The 21205-nt window shown below is 41.9% G+C and overlaps 1 protein-coding gene across 2 annotated transcripts; it reads right to left on the reverse strand.

The window, feature by feature from the left end:
• Nucleotides 1-168: 168 nt before the first annotated feature.
• LOC130514064 (integrin beta-1-like) lies at nt 169-20267 on the reverse strand. 2 transcript variants are annotated; one of them, XM_057013429.1, is made up of 17 exons: nt 19964-20267; nt 8202-8268; nt 7711-7796; nt 7403-7622; nt 7133-7303; nt 6576-6814; nt 5977-6132; nt 5798-5893; nt 5335-5424; nt 4990-5130; nt 4297-4496; nt 3984-4222; nt 3681-3903; nt 3290-3525; nt 2924-3090; nt 1902-1979; nt 169-1554 (listed from the first exon to the last, which is right to left on the reverse strand). In XM_057013429.1, exons 2-16 carry the CDS (start codon nt 8266-8268, stop codon nt 1902-1904), a joined length of 2409 nt encoding a protein of 802 aa, XP_056869409.1. In that variant the 5' UTR covers nt 19964-20267; the 3' UTR covers nt 169-1554. The 2 variants fall into 2 exon arrangements, with proteins under 2 accessions (XP_056869409.1, XP_056869410.1); XM_057013430.1 differs by lacking the exon at nt 1902-1979.
• Between the last annotated feature and the right edge of the window lie 938 nt (nt 20268-21205).

A 21205-nucleotide genomic window follows, 5' to 3' on the forward strand; every position in this document is an offset into this window, starting at 1 on the left:
CAAAATTAAATTAATGTCATTTTTTTTAAATTCACCTCTCGGGCTTAACATTACATTACATTACTTAACATTAAAGATAGTTCATTGTAGTCCTTCAAACACCGATTCCTTATGCTTAATTATGATTCTTTTACCAAAAAATGAAAATAATCAAACAGTACCACCACATTGTTGTATTTTATTTAATAAATAACCCATAAACAGTATTGGATATTGAAATAAAGGCATTTGTAAAAACAATACTCTAAAGGTATTAACTACTTCAGAGGCATTTATTGGGTGCGAAAGCATTTCAGAGGTGATATTTGACAGAGTTAAATACTATTTATGACACAATCTAAAAAATACAATAACTCACAAATTGGATTTACACAAATGAGTTCATGGAACACAGCACACATTTGGTGTTTTTGATAAACACAGGAAAGGACCTGAGAGTGAGTAATCAAGGTACTGCAGGTGGAAAATGCTACAATTTATCATCCAAAAAGCATTTCCATGGCTTCTCTACAAATATGATCCTTATTTTGTTGCAAAGCTCTAAAAATCTTTTGGGGACAATGATCTTAAATCTCATGCTCAGCATGGTGGTTGTTTTTAATTTTTACATTTGAACTTTAAACTCTTCTTAAACCGCAACTTATAAAATGTACAAATCTCTTGATTGTTCAGCATTACCACAATTCCATAATTTCAACAAGTGGTATACAATCCCTTCATGATTGCAGATCAATAACTCTGATGATAGACATTCTGATACCTATAGATCGATAGAACATTTTCTTAAAATATTTTTACCTTTTTAATACTCAGTACAGTAAAGTCTCAAATATCAGATGTTTCTCAACTGACTTTCAGAACTACACTTACAACTACTGCATAATGCACTTTGATTCAAGAGAACTGTCCATTCCAGGATGAATATTCATATTCAAAGCATCCTATTGCAGTTGTCTTTTGAATATATATATACACACACATACTGACAATAAGATGATACAGGTGATAATTTACATATAAAAGTCAGGCCCTGTCTGAAACACGCAGGAAGTCAGTGCACGGAGACAAATTAGAAGAGTGAAAACAGACATCTCTGCCACAGATACAGAAGGGGACTACATGTTATATATATATTGTGTGTATACCTTAAAGAAGTCTAGTTTTATTCTGCTCTCTACTGTGATGAGAAAAGCTAAATCTTTCTTTCATACCAATTCTGTGATTAACTAGCACCTTCTTTTTCTCACGTTTTTAAATATGCAATGTGAAAGGATACACACACAGTATACTTTACATCTGAATCACGACAAATGCGCAGAAATAGGAAGCAGAAATTTCACAAATGTGGTGGCAGAATGGTAAGCTACAATGAGCGAGCAACAGGATAAGACAGAATTCCCACGGCATGTTCCTATTCCTCTTAAAGTCCAAAGCCGGGGGTGAATACTCTGGCTGGTAGACAAAAGTTAATCAAAAACTGCGAAATCAACACTTTCCTTCATATTTGGGATTCACCACAGTGGTGACAGCACTTTTGTAGATGGGATTTTCACCCTGGAAAAGAGAAAATGAATTTAATTAGTTTCACTCGAGGCAAAAAACATTTTGTAGAGTTTTTGAAGCATAACACACCTCTTCACACTGGGTTACCAGTGAGCACACAGCCATGCTGCTCTGGCTAATACCCAGGTATAAATTAAGCTCCAAATCAATTTACTAGATACCCTACTGAAATCTGGATTGGTTTGCTCACAGCACACTCATGCATCCAACTACATCTGAAAGCTTGAAAAATGTTTTTATCGGACTGGATGATATTTTGAGAAAGCAAGAATTAGGAGAAAGCAAGACACACACAGTTCATGCAGGAAACTAGAGTGGAAAGGAAAAGAAATACAAACTTAAAGGACAGCAGCTTTACGTCCATAACTGGGGTTCTGGAACTGATTGATAGGACTCTTGTATATGGGATTTTCTTGCTACAGGCAAAGAATGACAGAGAAATTCAAGCAGCAACAAAACAGAATTGTTAAAGAATAAAGAGGGAGAGAGCATGACTGAGACAGAAGATAAATGACATGGAGATTTTCTTGTTCATCAGTTTCATCAGTCTGATGAAAATAAAATGTAACACTCCAACAATGAACAGTGATGGTGAAATAAAACTACATGAACATATCACTGATGTGGAAAATTTGAGACACCAATCCGCAAATGTAAGGAAGGGAACATTTTAAGTTGCAAAAAAGTAAAATTCCTCAAAACTCTATTTGAGTGCTCTACATGCGTGTCTGTTTCTCTGCTGAAGTGGTGGTTCCGACTCATAAGATCAGATCCCTCACCTTAACTCTACTTGGTTTGATTTTGAGGAAACTCAAATTAGATTAACTAATTGTGTCCTTTTTCATGAAATGAAAGGAATGTGTAGTTATAAGCTGCCCTGCTTATGAGAGAAAGAGATCCTCTTCCCTAATTGGTAGCTCTGCATCTTAGACAGGAGGTAAGATATGATTCCACCACTAGGCGGAGACACCTCATTGTACCTGAATTTAGACGGAACTGTGGCATGTTTTTGTTGGCTGATGCTGCTCAGGGAAGGAAAGTGGAGCTCTGCTCAATCTTCAACAAAATATTTAACTGTGGTGAACATTCCAAAAAAGTACACTTATGGCTTCATTTATCTCTTAATTCTGAGTGGCATTTAAAAGCAACACACTTTCATTGCTGCAGCTGTAAGCCTAAACAAGAATTTGGACACTTTATTATGATTTCAGGTGACATCTGCAAACCTCATCTACAGTTTGGAACAATAAATTCCTGGACAGACGCTACCAAGCAAAACAAGCTGTTTTCCACATTTAAATGACAGCCAGAAATCAAAAGCACTTATCCTGCTCGTGTCAGAGCACAGGGCTGCACTCACTGTATCCCATTTGGCGTTCATCTTCTCCTTCTCAAATTTGGCAAACTCTCGTCTGTCGTGGATGATCATCAGCAGTTTCCAGATAAGAAGCAAGGCTAAGCCGATCAGGACGATGCCGGCAACCACGCCCGCCACAATTGGGATAATATCAGGACCAGCGGGACAGTCTAAAACCAGGCAGTAGAGTGTTTAGGCAGCTCACAATAACACTACCATGGGGATGATATATCACACTGCTTATACAGTATGTAAAAACACAAATGCTCTATTTTTGCAGTGTAGCCACCACAGCCCCTGTAATTAGGTTCCAATGCAACAGAATACCCTCCACACCCAGGTCCATGCAAACCCAGTTTGTGTCCTTACCCAGACTGTCGACCACATGGACCTCCTTCACTGTGTTGTTGTTGACGGCGTAGGTGTAGTAGAACCAGCAGTCGTTGGCGTCCCTCTCCTTGCAGTGCATCACGGGGTACGCAGCGTCGTTGGGTTGCGGTAGCTTGTCCCGGTCCTTCACTTTGATCAGAGTGAAGTAACTGCAGTCTTTCTCGCATGTGTCCTTCTTCTCACCGGTGCCGAACGTCCGGCACTGGACACACTCTCTGAAGGACGGGGGCATGTAAACAGTGAGGTTCATTCTGGTATCAACACGATCCTTTGGGCATTCTGATTTAAAGTTTTTAATTTCATTTAGGTTAAAATAACAATTAGAATTAGCCGAATATGGGAATGAGGGCATCACATCCACACTGCTTACTTGTGTTCAGTACACACTCCTGGACAGGTAGGGCAGATCTCACAGGTGGGACCCTGGAATTTGGGGTCAGTGCACTTGCAGATGCCACAGTCACACGTGCCCCTGCCATTGCAAATCTGCTTGTTGCTGGCCATACATGTGGTGTTATCCAGTGAGCAATCACAGGCGCTTCCAGTCCACATCAGATCACAGACACAAACTCTGCATTCACAGCGTCCGTGCCCTGAAAAAAAAGATTAAAAGCTTTCTCGTTGTTCAAGAGTCCATTTATGCTTCTGCATCTGCCCAGGGGCCTACATTCACCTCCACACAGTTTGTTGCCGGAGCGATCACAGCTGAAGTTGTCACACTCGCAGAACTGGCCGCTGTATCTCTCCTCGGGGTTGTCCCTGTTCTTGCATTCACATGTGCCACATACACAGTCACCGCTGTTGCTGCAAATGTCAGTCGTGTTGTCTTTACGGCACGTTCGGTCCATATCTTCTGTGGCGACGTCATTGCTGCTGCATTCGCACTCTCTCCCCACGTGTCCATCCTCACACCTGAGAAAGAAGAAGTTGCTTAGACCAGTTTCTCAAAACTGAGGAATTTCATTGTCGTCCAATCACGGACTTACCTGCAGTCTCCACACTCATAGGTGCCGTTACTGTGGCAGAGGGGACTCTTGTTGATGCCGACTTTCTGGCAGTCGCAGCCGCAGATAAAGTTGAGCGTGATCTCCAACTCTTCAGTAAATCCCAGGGGCTTAATCTTAATGGTGTCAGACATTCCTTCATTAGGGCAGCCCTTTGATGTCACACTGATGCTAAAGGTAACCTTAAAAAACAGAAAAGAGCAAATGTAGCTTTATCTTATTGATAAAGATCGACAGGTGAAAAAGAAAAGCAGATAATAAATGTTCAGGTCTTTCAAGATCTATTATAACACTTCAACATTCATGGCTCAGTGTTTGATCAATTCCTCTTATCAGTCTTGATTTAACAAGTGAAAAGTTACTCTCAGCAACTCAGCTGTATGCATTTTAGCACCATTTCATGTTTTCCATAATGCAGGCCTCAATTGCAGGTGACGTTTTTGTATAAAAGGAGTAAATTTGATGTGTTGTTCCTCTCAATAATACTGAAAATCCATTGTTTTTATTATATTATTTAAGTGAGGGTGTAGCTCAGCTTTGGTGAGATTTCACTACCAAATGCAACTTTGATTTTGAATGTGTTGCTTGAATTATTTTCTGTATTCTGATTCCGCGATCAAATATCAGTATATAAATGTGCATTAAAGCCGAAATATGTCTTTAGGAAATCCTCACTTCATCTCCAATGGAGATGTTGGAGCATTTTCGTCCATTTTCGCCTCCGTTGACCACTCCATTCTTACAGCGGGATGTGTATGTTATGGTCACACCTGAGGGAAGCTTGCTGTTCTCCAGAATAACTTCAGATGAAAGCGACTGCAAACACCAACAGAAAATGTTGTTTAATAGCAACATTAGCAACAAATGTGGCTTATTAGAACATGGAAAAAACCTCTAGTAGCTCTCAACAAAAGTTAAGCTATATAATGTCAAGTTTCCACAATGCTACCAAGTCCACAAGTTGAATATTATCTGTGTGTAAATACAACTTGTGAAATGTCATCTCACCACTGTACTTACATTGTAAGCATCTATAATAAGGTTGATTACATTGCTTGAGTTGGCAGACAGAGTCCCTACTGCAGACTTTGGTATGAGATTTTTCAGCTCCTGAAGAGAGAAAAAATAAAGTTCTGCTGACCCAATGACAGAACCAGCATTTCTGTTGGGCATCAGATGAATGCCTTTTTAAGAATAACCACAGACTTTAACAACTTCATTCCACGTTAAAATGAGATTGAGCTCACATACCAGTAGTTAAAGTTAATTAAACTCAGATGAAGGAGGGTTACAAATGGCCTGAAGAGCAACAACGTCACAGAGGGAAGTAATTATAGTATAAGAGAGGATGCGACCATAACTCGCAGCACATGTTGGCCCAAGCGCATGTTTTCACACATGGCAAATCCTTAGAACACCCACATTAACAGTGAATGAGGAAGAAAAGAAGGAATGTATAGTATCAGATAGTAGCAGCACTCACCTGATAAACAGGCTGAAACTCCTCCGTCACTGCAAAGATGGTCTGGATGTTGTTGTCACTCAGTTTTTGAACCAGGTGAGCAATGGAGGGATAGTCCTTTGAAAAGGAGAAGGGCAACTCGTTCAACATTGCTCACATCTTAAACTGTTCACGTAACAAAACAGCCCCAAGCTACTTACATAATAGTGGCTCATTGTGTAGACGTTATCCTCCAAGTGACATTTCCCATCATTGGGCAGGACAATGCCACCTAGTTTGCCATCACCGGCAAAGTGGAACCCAGCATCAGTGGAGAAAACCAGCAGACGGGTCACATCCCTCCAACCGATCAGGTTCTAAAAGATCCGTGAGAAATACAAAGCATAAGGAATGTGAATCAAGATATTCTTCTGTAATTCAGCCAAATACCATCATTAAAATGAGAACAAAGATCTTAATTCCTCTATAAACACATACTCTATGGAGCAGCTGTGTTTTCCCAAAGGAAAGGATTCAATCCTGTCTGAAATGAGAACTTTAGCTATCCTGAATACTCCCCACGGGATGGGCTGCTAAGAAAGTACAAGCAAACACTGTTCTAGGGTAACAAGGGACATAAAAATAAAAATAAATACATAAAATAAGTGAAACTGTGTTGATACTTCCCAGCACAAGGCCAGGGTTAGGAATTTTTCTCATGCAGTTTCTTTCTTGCACTTCCCTTCATTATCTTAACTAATATTTATCGTGCTGGAAAATTGAAGGGTGATTCTGACTTTTACCGTAGTGTGTTGCTTACCCCACACACAGCCACTTGCATGATGGCATCAAACCCCCCCTCGGGAGAGTCTAGATTTCCAGAGATTTGCTGTTGGCCCACCAGGGTGTTGAACTGCTTGCCATCGCTGGTCAGGTTGAGGACGTTTCTGTAGCTGAATGGACTGGTGCAGTTCTGGTCGCCTGTGCACGGGTTCAGCAGCTTGGCCGGGGTAGTGCTGATGTATGGCATCACTGTCTTTTCCACAAACGAGCCAAAACCTTTCAAGACAGGCGGACTTAGAAATTCACTTTAGCTGACTGTTGGATTGATCTCTCCTAACATTTAGAAAAGGTTGACCTCTGAACTGTTTCATATTTTATGTGTCTCTCCAGGTCACAAGAAGGGCCTTCAAACATGGATGGTATTTAAAATAAAAACTTGGTCACTCAAAGTCCATATTCATCTGAGTGCTGTAACAACTAATGGTCCTGGTGAAGACAACCAGAGGAGTTTGAAGTGTGTGTTTGTGTGTGTGTGTTTGTTGGTCCAGCAGCCTGATGTAAAATTTCTATGTCACTACATGTGAACGTCCTCACCTATCTGGAAGTCAGAAGTGATCTTTGACATCTTCTGCATCAGACTTGTTCCCAGGTTCTTCACATTCTCCAGATCATCCTTCATTGAGTATGACAGGTCCATCAGGTAGTACAGGTCAATCGGGTAATCTTCTGCTCGTTTGAACTTCAAGTCAAAGGTCTGGGGCTCCCCTAAAGTTATTGTTCAACAGGAAGAAGTAGCATACGATCATTGGCGAGTGATCACAGCTATTAAGAGCCGCAGAAAATATTGGCTGAAAGGTTCCTCACCCGATCGAAGGGTGAGGTTGAGCTTCTGTGGCTGGATTTGGGTGATTTCATGTGGCTGCAGTTTTTCTCCTCCTTTTTTGCGGTTTGTTACCGGTTTGTTTCTCAGGATCTTCTTCTCCCCTTTTGGGCTTTCAATCATGTCCACATTACAGCCTCTTTTTACCAGAGACTGCAGCTCATCACAGCGGGTCGACACCGCCTCACCCTGCTTCAGGAACGCCTGTGGGGCGCAGCACACTAATTAGTATTCATTTTAAATGGACAAAGGTGTGGAAGGGCTAAAAAAAACCAAGGTTTTCCTTCCATACCGGGTCTTTACACCAGCCACATTTAGCCCCAGCCTGGATGCACTCCCCACAGTGTTTGGCATTGGCAATGATGCACTCGTTCCCCTCTGGATTGAAAACAAAGGGGGAAAAAAGAGGAGTTAGAGGGAGCAAGTCTGCAGCAAAGGCCCTGCAAAGTAAGCAGCATGTTAAGCCCCTCGTGTCTACGCATCAGCTCAAGTGGAACATTTTGCGGCTTGATGGTAATCGGAGACAGAGCTGGAATATTCCATCTTTCCCATTATCCTCTATGCTGTTTGGTGCTGGGATGGATTTCCTGTCTATGATACTTTTAACAATAATTGCAGTCAGTATTTACACACATTTATCAGTTTGAGAAATAATTCTATAAATGTCTGAGGGTGAATAAAGAAGCTGGACACATACAAACAGTGGCAAACAAAGGCAACAAACTGGCAGATTTTCATGTAAAATCATAATTAAAAGAAAGAAGATGCAGATGGGAAAATTACCTTTCTGTGCATATGAATTATAAAAAGTTCCTAACAATGTTGATATCAGGAGCAGTCTCAGGTCCATCTAAAACAGAAGAAAACACACTTTATACAACCAAACCTGATGTTGTTGCAACCTGGCATGTTAATATTTATCTGTGTAATAATTAGGCTGCTGTAGCTGCTGGGGATGGAGGCTGAAAGCTGAGATTAATCTTTTCAAAGACAAAATAGTCCAGAATGTCAACATTACATTAATCTACAGGCAGTCATGCGATCACTCTGATCAAGTCCAATCTTGGAATGCATTTTTTGCCCCTCAGCCACTTTTAGTGTAAATAGCAGCAGATCTCCAGGGCCGGCCCCTTTCGTCCTATTGATCTCTTGTCTGCACGCGTGCTCTTTTTGACAGCTATAATGATTCATCTTATCCCACATTTAAAAGCTAAACCCGTAACCTACGCATATGAGAACTGAAAGACTTTTATTTGTACTTTATCAGCTAATCTATGTACGTCTGGAGGTATACTTGTGCCTCTGTCACTACAGCTGGGCATCAAAGGTAGAGCATTCTCTCAAAAGTTTTGATATTGCCAGTCTTAGTTCAACACATTACCATCATGTAATGACAGCGTCAAACATAGGGATGTTATACATCAAATTCAAGCCAAATATTTCTGCTAAATAAGAGCACAAGAGTGAAAATACAGCAGATTTCAAGATGGATCACATTTGCAAACCAAAAACCATCCCCAAATTTAAAATATGGCTTTAAAATACCGTCAGAGGCTCCTTTACATTTGAGGCCATAGCTTTACTTAGAACTGAGGTTAAATTTAAATTCATCACCTCAAATGTGGTAATTAACACTGACACTTTTGAGCCTCTTACCACTGCAGTGCTAATATCCAACAGCTTCATTATCATCCTTAAGTTATATTAATGGGACATGGTGGTTCAGTGCATTTCCAGTTTAATTGACTTGTAGCCTATCCATTATAACCAGCACTGGTCTTGAGTGTAAATTACAGATTTATGGGAGTCAAACCTCTCAACAAAGGCTATTGTACCCAGGACACATAAAGCATGTGGTTCAAATCAGACCCTGACAGAGGGCGATAGAGGAACGACAGTTTTTCTTTTGTAGTTTTGGCCCAGTATAGCTTACTGGCTGTTCATAGTGGCTTTGGTTGAAAAAAAAAAAAGATAGCAATCCATTAGTGTGCTAAAGGAAGCTCTGGTCTTCAGAGTACTGGTGTTGAGTGATACATTCCTCTGTGTGAGTGTGTGTGCTTGCATGTGTATGTGTCTGTGAGTTTATATAGACACAGAGGTGCAGACGGACTGTCTGCAGCCCCCCCCTCAGATTAGATCAACCGGCTTTTCCCTTACTGTCGCTTGGCAGAGTCCATGTACTCTGCATGGCATCAGTTCTACATTTAACCATGACCCGATAAATCAGCGCACAAAAAACAGCAAAGGTGTTAGGCAGTTATATAACTGTACAAACCCAGTGCAAAATGGAGGTCCAGAAATTTAGAATGTATGAAAAACACAAAAAGTACTTATACTTTGTTTTAGCAGTCGTTATCACATATGAGTGTACAGAGAGAAATTACAGTAGCAGAGAAAAGACTGGGAGGAACAGGATGTTACACTGGGCCCAAGATCATGCTTCCTATCTGACACCAACAGCCCAGCCTCTCGGTTAATGGCATCTCTTTGTTATTTGAGGAAGCAGCTGTAGCTGATAAACCCAACAGAATTTGAGTTTATTCAACTCATAAAATACATTTTTATGCCACCTGAGTTGCAGAAAATCAGATGCCGACTTCTCAGAAAGCTTTCTGGACTTTGAGGAAAATTATTATTATTTATAGGATTTCATTAGCCATATCCCCCCTTCCCCGCTAGGTGGTGATTTGCACTGGTTGTTGAATGTATGAAAAACACAAAAAGTACTTATACTTTGTTTTAGCAGTCGTTATCACATATGAGTGTACAGAGAGAAATTACAGTAGCAGAGAAAAGACTGGGAGGAACAGGATGTTACACTGGGCCCAAGATCATGCTTCCTATCTGACACCAACAGCCCAGCCTCTCGGTTAATGGCATCTCTTTGTTATTTGAGGAAGCAGCTGTAGCTGATAAACCCAACAGAATTTGAGTTTATTCAACTCATAAAATACATTTTTATGCCACCTGAGTTGCAGAAAATCAGATGCCGACTTCTCAGAAAGCTTTCTGGACTTTGAGGAAAATTATTATTATTTATAGGATTTCATTAGCCATATCCCCCCTTCCCCGCTAGGTGGTGATTTGCACTGGTTGTTGAATGTATGAAAAACACAAAAAGTACTTATACTTTGTTTTAGCAGTCGTTATCATATATGAGTGTACAGAGAGAAATTACAGTAGCAGAGAAAAGACTGGGAGGAACAGGATGTTACAGTGGGCCCAAGATCATGCTTCCTATCTGACACCAACAGCCCAGCCTCTCGGTTAATGGCATCTCTTTGTTATTTGAGGAAGCAGCTGCAGCTGATAAACCTAACAGAGTTTGAGCTTATTCAACTCATAAAATACATTTTTATGCCACCTGAGTTGCAGAAAATCAGATGCCGACTTCTCAGAAAGCTTTCTGGACTTTGAGGAAAATTATTATTATTTATAGGATTTCATTAGCCATATCCCCCCTTCCCCGCTAGGTAGTGATTTGCACTGGTTGTTGTTCTTGGGCCACACCGGCTGACCTTTTACGTCACAGCACAACAATCCATAGTCCGTAAAGACATTAGCCAGCGAGGTAACACACAGCTAAATCAACAGCAACATTGTGGCGTCTCCATGTTGTAACAATAATACTTTCCATACTGGGTCACTACCAGTTGCTGTTTGGAAAGCTTCTACTTCCAGGTCAGAAAATATAAACAAAATGTTGCACATGGGCACATCGCATAGGCCAGCTCGCCGTCCACATGCTCTTGTAAGTCGACTCACATTCACGCTATCTGGGGTGTTAGTCTGGCTAAATTCGGACTACTCTGGGCCAATTCCACTAGAGCTAAGGTGTCCACATGTAATTGAACAGAAAAAAGGAATACTTTGCCAATTCATGACTGCAAAGGTTTGGGGATTCTAGATTATTTTCTTTTTCATTTACCCAACCCTAAAGCTTTCCCTGAAAACACTGATTGGTGGAGCACACTTGCAGCCTGCCGTGCTTGCATACACTCATGACATATAAGCCAGATTCTTAAGCGAGCTGAATGACCACAACAGTCGCAATGGGACCAACAACCATACCACTCCCCCAAACGTAATGTTTGTGATCTAAATACATTTTCCAGAACTTAGGTGTGGTGGAAACACAAATACGACTAATCTGGTACCAGCATATAAACAGTTTTCAGGGAATAAGTGAATAATAATATAAATTCCTGATGCTGTCCCTTTGTTTGAACTGTGTAAGAAGACACTAATGTTAGCAGCTACCAAGCGGAAAAACACAACTGAATCAGCACTCTGATTTACTTTCATTTGTAAAATGGACACATTTCAATAAGAACAAAGAACCACAGTTTCTATTAACACTTCAAGGTTTCTCAAACCCCATGTAAAACTCTATGGTGTTTCACTGAGCTGCTTTCACCTTAAAGAGTACACTGCCATGAAAAATAACCATTAGCACTTCCCAACACAGCTAGAAAAAAAAAAAAAAAACTGGTGGCGGATCAAGAATCACAGAGTTCTTTGTCAAAGAAAAGCCTGGGCTTCTCTCACTCAGAATGACCGCTCCTCTCTGCTCATGAAAAGGGAATGGAAAAGAAGGAAAAACAGGAAAGGGCGGTGCACATCTCATATGGGAAAGACCTGCCTCAATCCTATTGGAAAGGAGTTTGCAGACTTTTCCCCACTGCCTGTTAAGATCACAAGCATTTTTTTCTTTTTGCTCTCTCTCTCTTCTGGATTGGGGCTATATTGTGACTAACCTGTCGAACAGCAAACAAATGCTGAAGGAAGTCCACATGCCTAAAGTCTAATGGACCCCGATGACCTCGTGTTCAAATGATGTTTAATTGAAACATTCCAAGTTGCATGTAGTCGCTTCACTGTTGCCACAACCGCATCTCTGGCTTCTCTGGCCCCATCTGCCCTTACTCTTCTATGGTTCCTTCTTCTCTTTTTCACTCCCCCCTCTGCTTTCTTCATCGAAACCACCCACACAAATGCTTGGTCGACTCCCTCCTGTGTCAGCCCAACCAAGAAGGCTCTTGACTTCAGATTCCCTTCAAACGGCACCGACCATGTCTGAGCTCTGAGACGTACAAGCCGCCAGACAGAACTGAAGGAGAATACTGAACAGGGACAGTCTGTCTTTCTGTCTGTCCACCCCCACCCTCTGGGTAAGGGGGGGGGGGCTCTCTGAGCAGACAAAAGCAATGAATCTGGCTGCCTTCTGAGACCATGACAGAAGGTCTGATCTTTAAAGTGTTCCCACTCACAGTGCATCCCTTCATGGCCAAGAGCCTCTTTGTGATAACCAATACTAATGAGGCACGTTAACATCTTCATTTTTCAGCTTCTCTGCTAGATATTCCAGACAGGAACACAGGCGGGTCGCTGAAACTGGATCTTTCCACAGAGCAGAAATGCCATCATACTTTCCAAATTGCATGAGCATTCTACTTTTGAAGGTTTTGGTTAGAAAGAAAACAGAAAAGACCTGTTTAAATTCTGCACTCTGGCAAGATGTGTTTTTTGGTGTTGATCAATAAAATATTCTTCCATCTGACTTTGATGTATTGATCCAAGAGTGCTATTAGCAGTTGAGCTGGTAGCATTTAGAAGACATTTAGAAGACATAAGAATCAGGGCTGATAAATGGAACATTTCTGTTATATTGACTCTACATTACTTTCACGGCTGCTTGATGAAGGCAGAAAAAGGTCAACTGTGTTTGTAATGCATACATATTTTTTAAAAAGACAAGAAGCTTGAAACAAATCAGCCAAAACTCATCTAAATTGAAATATTGTACTTTCTGAGGAAAAATGTGCATAAACATTTGAGTTCATATAATATGAAAAGTGTTAATCTGGTAGTTTGGTGTAACCCATAGTTAGAACTATATAATTTAACTAAGTTATGGGGTAGTGGCTGCAGCTTAAATGTTAAATGTGTAGCTTGTTGCTGATTTTAAAATTTCTCATCTGCATTTCACGCACAACACTTAGTGAAATATGCTGGCTTGAACCCTACCGCATGATGTGGGAGTGTGAGAGAGGCTAAAGATACACCGGGTGTTGGCCGCTGCTTTAAAAAGGACTAACTCTCAGTCAGAAAATCAATATCACTTAAGCTGTTCTGGTTGCTTTTCAGAACTTTAAATATTCATCGTGAATGGGTTTTGCATCATAGAGGGCATCAGTGGAAACAACTCAGGGTAAACCTCAAGCTCCAGCAAAGACCCAAGTCCATGACACTATTCATAGTCTGCGCTGAAAATAGCTGCGCTACACATTATTTCTGACTTGCCCTTCCCACCTGGCCTCCGTAATCACGTTGGACTTCGCGTAGGTGGCGAGATGCCTCCTTTAAACCTGTTAAGTATTTACTCATTTTGAATATTGCTTGCTTGGGTTGACCATCGATCCGATGATGTCAGTGCAGTCATCTCTGGTGACTTCGAAGGTGGCTGATTAGCCCAATTCTGGAGCCACACACTCTGGGACAGTTGGGACATGGGAAAGACGCCGTGGGTGGGGCTGTTGCTGCTTCCTTCCTTCTTTGCCTGGCTGCTGTGACTTTGCCTCTTCTGTGGTCCTCGAAGGATTTGCAGCCCTTCTTGACTGCGGCGCGCCATCCGACTCTGTTTTGGGCCTGGGCTTCTAGCTGTGCTGGAGGGATGCCACAGTACTTTAGGCTGTCCTTGATGCAGTCTTTGTACCGCTTCTTGGGGCGCCCAGTGTTTCTCTGCCCCTGGGAGAGGACGCCGTAGAAGACCTGACGGGGAAGGCGCGTGCTGTCCATTCTGATCAGGTGGCCTGACCAGCGGAGTTGGGCTTTCATAATCATGGTCTCGATACTTACAAGGCCAGCTCTGTCCAAGACCGCCAGGTTGGTCACTCTATCCTGCCATTTGATGTGCATTATTGACCGCAGGGACCTCATGTGGAATCGTTCCAACTGTTTTATGTACTTCCTGTATGTTGTCCAGGTCTCACAGCCGTAAAGAAGGCTGGTGAGCACAACAGCTTTGTAGACTTTAGTCTCCAGTTTGATGTTTTTGTTATTTATCACACGGGTTCTGAGTCGACCAAGGGACTGGCTGGCTTTGCTGATACGCTGAGCTATCTCCTTGTCTAGAGAGCCATCACAGGAAATGGTGCTTCCGAGGTACTTGAATTGCTCAACCACCTTCAGCTCAGTTCCCTCGATGGATACATTGGGGGGCGGTGCGCTGGTGCCTGGTGCTGGTTGGTGGATGACCTCCGTCTTACTGAGGCTGATCATCAGGCCAAACAATCGAGCTGCTTCTGCAAATCTGTCGACGATAGATAGTTACCAACTAATAATAACCAAGTAATTTGAAAGCAACTAACAGGAAATAAGGGGGAGTTGACACTGAATAAATCATATTGCTTTTCTCACTCTTAAACTGTTTCCATCTGTTACAATTAACTTGTTTTGCTGAAGGATTTCAGGGACAAATGTAGAGTAAATGTGGAGCATCACTTCACTTTGAGTCCAGCAGAGGTTTGTGGATGAAGGTTGGGACAAAAGCTCGATACAGCACGCTACACAAAGAATCACCACTGCTCTACTGGTCGTAATTATCAGTCCTTACGAGCCCTGCGCACGTCTACACCTTAGTTCAATGGTAAAATATCATTTGGATGGGAGAAACTTAAAAACATTGAACCTTTTGTGTGGTAAATCTTGCTCTAAAAGGGTACTAATGCTGAAGTTCTGCTACTGCTGCAGATCTGAGCCATACCCCAAAGCTCACAGGAGAGTATTTCAGCTCAAACACTGACGTGGAAGTACAACTATGCATTGACTTTATGCACTTAGTGCCTGCCACACCTACTTCTAAATACACTATATTTTTAAGGAAAGGGTAGAACCATGACAGCGGACAAATAAAAAAACTTAGATGAAATGTGACATTATTCCAAAGCCTGATCTGGTGGTGTGGACCGATTCTCCACACCACCAACCAGGCCTAAGTGGTAGATTTTTGTGGGGTTGCCTGGGTCTAACAATGTAAGCTCGAGGCTCAGTCTGGTGAGCTGTAATCTGCCGAATCCTGAACCTCCCCACCTCCCTGTTTTTGCTGAGTCGGCCCTTCCTTTTGTAAAAACACAGGAAGATCAACTGAATCACACAGGAAGCTTATGTGTGCCTGGAAACTAGCCACAGTCCTCTTCGGGAGCCATTACAAATAACATATTTGGCATTCATTTGAGACAGGAGAAAAGAGTGAGAGAGACACAGATGAACAGCAGAATGGAGTGAAAGAAAATGTTTGAAGCTGCCAACATGGTAGCAAATTTCCTTTGTGAATCAAGCATCTGAACCTATACCAAGCTGCTTGTCCTTAACTCTAGGACAAGCAGAACAATGCTAACACCAAGGCCAAAACAATCATTCATAAATGGCTGTGATGCATACATTTTCCTACTGGGCACCTACGATGTTGGGGCATGAAGCGAATAACAAATGACAACAGTCTGCAGTCTCAGAAAAAATATTTACAGTAGGAAAGCGATTATTCCACCATCTGTGGGGATGAAGACAGGGACGCTTGTTTCTCTTGAGTTAATTGCCCAAACAGTCAATCTGACAAGGATGAGCTGCAGCTACTTGGGACCGCTAAATACAAATCACATTTAATAAGACAACTGGCATGATTTCACACTTAGGCAGATGTGACTGGACATAAATTTCCCTTAACTGTGCGAACTGACACAAAAAGGGGCCTGTGAGGGGCGAAACATGTGACGGTCATTAGAGTGCTTACAGTAAAATGTCTGCATGCATTTCGGAGAGCCCTTTGCTTAACTTTCTATCTCAAAACTACTTATAATTTATGAGGAGAGCCTTCTCTGGCTATAGGTGGGTGATGATTTGTCTGGTTATGAGAGAGACAATGGTGCACACTGTAGTGGCTTACTTATAGAATTTGCAATTATATAAATAAAAATTATTTAATTTAGGTCCTGGTGGATTCCGAGCCAATAGTATGACAGACAACATAGTCAGCTCACATAGAACATAAAAAAATCGGGCCATGTGACATCGCTTTTAGCCTCCCACTTCATCTCGTCACCTGTATCTACCTTTAAATGCTAAATGTATCCCTCCATGGTGCAACAAAGACATTTTTTGTCTGAAATAAAGTCCTTCTGTTCTCTGTATAACATCACATGATATGTCCCTAACAGTGGCATCTGCCAAAACTATGGCAGGTGACCGATGTCCCAGTGGGTCAATGGGGTGTGGCTTCGTGATGGAGGCGGGGCTTCATAACAGGTCAATTTCAAATGATGAAGTTCTGAATACAGGGTATTCAGGCTTTTTCCATTCACACAAAGCCATGGAGGGGGTCTTCTATTAGTTTTTACTATTAAGGAGCACATATACAATTTTACACAGCCGAGTTGTTAAAAAACTTGGACACGCTCACAATTATTAAAATGAAACCAGAAAAATGCTTGTTTTTCTAATGAATTCCTTAATAAAATGGACTATTCTTTTCAACTGTTGCAGAAACTACGATATTGAAGACAATCAGGCCACATTACCAGGTAAAATGTGTGGGGGAAAAAGGGGGGAACTAATGAAAGTATTTATGTCAGCAGTGACAGCTGCTAAAACATTTCATTCAGAAGGGTGAAGGCCGCTTCATCGTCAAGAGTCGGCTCAACCAGTCATCATTTTTAACATGATCACAGCAACACAGAGGGGGTGATGCCACAGCACTCAGTACCCAACTCTGCTATCTTTGACTTACTATATCAAACAGACGTGTCTAAGTTGAGCCGTAATCCAATTTTGCAGTCACCTGTGGATACTGTGATACTGCTGAGGCCTGAACTTTCCACAACTGGCCTATTAATGACACTCAGATGTCTTTCGTTAGACCCCAGACTTGACATCTGAACTGAGGGCCTCCATTTCCGCTACCCCAGGAGAGGGAAAACAGCAGAGCTGAAAACAGTCAGCGTTCTACAGTGGCTGCTGGGTCCAGATCTGTCATATTTAATTCTCTAGCTTCTCAGAAGCAGCAGACTAAACACGATGTTCTAAAACTGTGCTCTGAAAAACGTGAATGATTGGACGAAAAGTTAATCTCTTGTACATCAGAGATGCTTCCTGCAATAAAGCTGTCATGCTTAGATTTCCTGACGAGAGCAGCTGGTGCTGAGTATGAAGCGCTGAATTACAGCTTTTCTGCACATGCGGTAATCGATCCGCCTCATTAACCGGCCTCGACGTAACGCACGCTTGTTTCTGGCGCGACGAAAACAACACGTATAGCCAGTTTCTGTCACTAACCTTCCAGACAACTATAGCCTCACTTTACAGCCCTGAAACATTACCACTCTTACACACGCACAGAACAGGGACGGTATTGTATGGGTTGGTGAAAATGACCCATTAGAAACATGGACAAGCACACGTCTTCGTCCTGTCTTTGTTACCGACACAAGTCAAAAGGTTGTGGATGATTTGGATAGATTTTTGGGGTGGATACAGATTCTGAAATACGGTGTGTGAGTATAATCTACATTAAGTCCAATGTACCTGTTAGCAATGAACAAATATAAGACGGTTGAAGACGTCAGCTTAATGACATGGCTAACGAGCATTTTTTGCCTACAGTTCTGTGTTTATAACTGAACGCAGAACTGTGTGAGATGTTCTAAAATCAAGAACTTTGACTTGACACCAAGTCATTGCCATTTTACTGTTTCAGGAAAACTGCACAACATTCTATTGTTGGATTAGTGGAGTAACATTTATTTCTATTAGTAGTCTATTGTGAATAACTGAAAGGTAACCAGATAAAACGCTGTTAATAACCCCCGTTTTCAATACGATTGCAACAAACAATATTAGCTTGCAGTTAAATCTCCTGTAAACATCCACTAACCGCTAATGAAACATTTTTATCCTTGTTTTTTTCGCAGCAGACTGTGGCAAGTAGAGGTCAACTTGCACCGCGCCATTCCTCAGACATTTCAGAGGCTGTTTTTAGAAGCAACAAGCCCCCCCACCCGCCCCCAAGAATGCCCCACAAATGCATTTGAGCTTGCGGTGGAGAGAAAGGCTTGGTGGAGAATGAAAAGAATACTTTTTCCTGACAAAATCAAGGAAAAAAACATGAGTAGTGTTCACTTCAAAATCGTTCCCGAGGCCGCTAAACATTGTCCTGTGATGGAGAAATGTTGAGTATTTCTTCATCTAAGTGGACGTTGTTCTTGTTACGGGTGATATACTACTGAAGAAAATCAGAGAGAACTGCCCCTCCGGAACCGACTTCCTGCTGTTAAGTTCATGCATGTGCAAGACAGTTAGAAGATAATGGATCTACCAGGTGATCGTTTGTGCCACTACGCCTCTCTCGTCCTCCCTTTCAGCAGACAGCCACTTTCGCGCTGAGCATTCGGACTCATCCATCACCTCTGCAGCCGGGAGAAGTGGCAGTGCGAATATTCATCCCTTCCTTCGCCACTCACCAGGCGACAGACGCGCCGCTACGGTACGCGTCACTCACGAAGACACAAACGCAGTGACGGAAAACACCACATGTGCGGGATAAAGGGCCTGGGTGTGGCCCTGCATGCGGTTAGTGGCATTGTAAATCACAGGCTAGCCCAGGCCCTGCAGCTGCTCCCCGGGGGGGAAAACTGAGGGGCTGAGGGTGAGGTCACATCCAATTTAGCTGGTGGCTACTAGTCTGCTACCAGCCATCAACTCCCCCTGTGTCCTACATTTAACCTCCTAAGGACCACCCCCCTTCCCTGCCTCCTTCCATTTCCATGATTAAACTCCTCTGTGGAGTCAGCGCTCGCTCACAGCACCTTCATCCTGCTGCCTCAAACAATTGCTGGATGCCACACAATCGCACAATGACTCAACACACGAGCACCGTCAGAGTTTTAGTTTGAATTCTTGTCCTTTTGTGTGCTTTTATTCACTCCTCAGACAGATCGAATCAACCTCTGGAACTTTAACTGTCTCTCTACGTCAGTTTATTTCTCTCTGGGATGTTTATTTTCATATTATTTATTATTTTCATATGATCTCTTGTATTGTCTGTGGATATCCTGTTGCATCTGATATTTGTCAGCACGCATTAGTCTAAGTACACTCCTAACACACAATACAATCAGCTATCAAATGATTATGTCTCTTAATGTGCTAGAAACAGGGCAACCGATGCAAAGACTCATAAAGATAAACGTCTGACCTCCCCAGTAGTTTTTCTGACTCAATCTTGACAATTATATCAAATATCCATATTTTTATAGGCATTTTTAAAGAAAAACCGGGTCTACTGCTTTGAAAGAGAAGCAACAAGTAAAACATTGCCATGCAATTAGAAAACATGGAAGCTGAGCATCTGAAAGATATTTAGAAAATCAAAAACTCGTATTTTTTGGCAAAGAACAATATATTTTTAAATACCACCAAGTCAAAAGAAAACCATTACTTTATACCTCCAGGGGAAAAACCTCCTATTTCAGTGGAATCAAATAAGTTTTTACCTTGACGTTATTTCAGGGGCAGCATGCGGGGGGGGGGGCTAGTTTTCCTCTCCGGGTGATGATCCCTCAGCGGCAGCCTCTCTGCCCTGGTGGCACCGGGACACACGCTCTCTCCCCCGCGGAAGAAAGTCACAGTAAAGACACTCTGCTGCTCATTCCTCGCAAGTTCACTCCCGGAAGAAAATGTGTCGTTTTCTTTTCTTAATAAAGTCGAATGATGGGAACTGCGGGACGGGATAAATCTCCAGCAGCAACTGAACGGACCTACTTTTCCATGAAGTGACTGAAAGGAAAGCGGAGAGACTGCGGTCCTCGCCAGGACTCCATTCAAATCGCAGCAGCATAGCACTTCCGGATAGTACCTTCAAAATAAAATCCTACATCCCATTTGCGATTATTCAAAATAGTGAATCTCCCTTTTAGCTAAAATATACTACTACTGCTTGAAATCACACCAAAGTAAAATCACAGAATGTTTCTCCCACATTGGCTGGATTAGATTTAATGCATTATAAATCTGGAAAAATAGCACTTGATCAACCGGATGCTTAAATTTATTTCTGAATTAGGTCAAACAAGACATAGGATTAAAAGTTAAAAGAAATGTCTTGAATGGGTGACAAACACATCTGAGCTGCGTATTAATATTCATTTTACTATAATAACAGATGTACGGGTCAGGCCTTCACTCTGGCAACATTGAGACACTAAGACGTCGTCATATACTGAAGTTAGTTAATTTAACCCTTAGAAAGCGGCGCATCCTAGTTTGTGTATTGTTTTATTGTGAAGGCAACTTCTGCTCTAATCCTATTCCATGTCTGCAACTTTACATTTGGAATCTGTGTTACGTCATTGATCAGAATATCCCTGGTCATACAGTATAATTATCTCTTTGTACAGATGCTTTGGGCATGTCTGGTAAGCCATCCCATCAGCAGCAGCATCAAAAACAGTGGCAGGAAACGAACCCTGGCGAAAATAAGAAAATTCAGAAACTACAACGATGAAATTACGCAAATGTTTTTCGAGAAAACGGAATGGAGCTTTTGTAAATATATTTCCTCGTACAGCAGCAGAGGCGACATAATTCCTTAGGTTTCACTGCGGGCGTTTCGAATTATTTTTATAAACTAGATAAATAAATCATGTCAGGTATGTGTTTGCCTTAAACTTGAGCAGAACATTGACATCCTTGAATGCTGTTTGGTCTCTTGAGTGTTGGGGAATGCAGTTTTTTAT

Source organism: Takifugu flavidus, chromosome 17 (assembly GCF_003711565.1).
Source record: "Takifugu flavidus isolate HTHZ2018 chromosome 17, ASM371156v2, whole genome shotgun sequence".
Lineage (NCBI taxonomy): Eukaryota > Metazoa > Chordata > Actinopteri > Tetraodontiformes > Tetraodontidae > Takifugu > Takifugu flavidus.

Bases quoted from the DNA above. Each gene is read 5' to 3' on its own strand.
- LOC130514064 (XM_057013429.1), bottom strand. From the start codon at position 8,268: ATGGACCTGAGACTGCTCCTGATATCAACATTGTTAGGAACTTTTTAT. The intron at 3,904-3,983 runs GTGAATGTAGGC...CTTTTTTTTCAG, and splicing joins CGGCAACAAACTGTGTGGAG to GGCACGGACGCTGTGAATGC. The intron at 3,526-3,680 runs GTAAGCAGTGTG...CCCGTCCTTCAG, and splicing joins GGAGTGTGTACTGAACACAA to AGAGTGTGTCCAGTGCCGGA.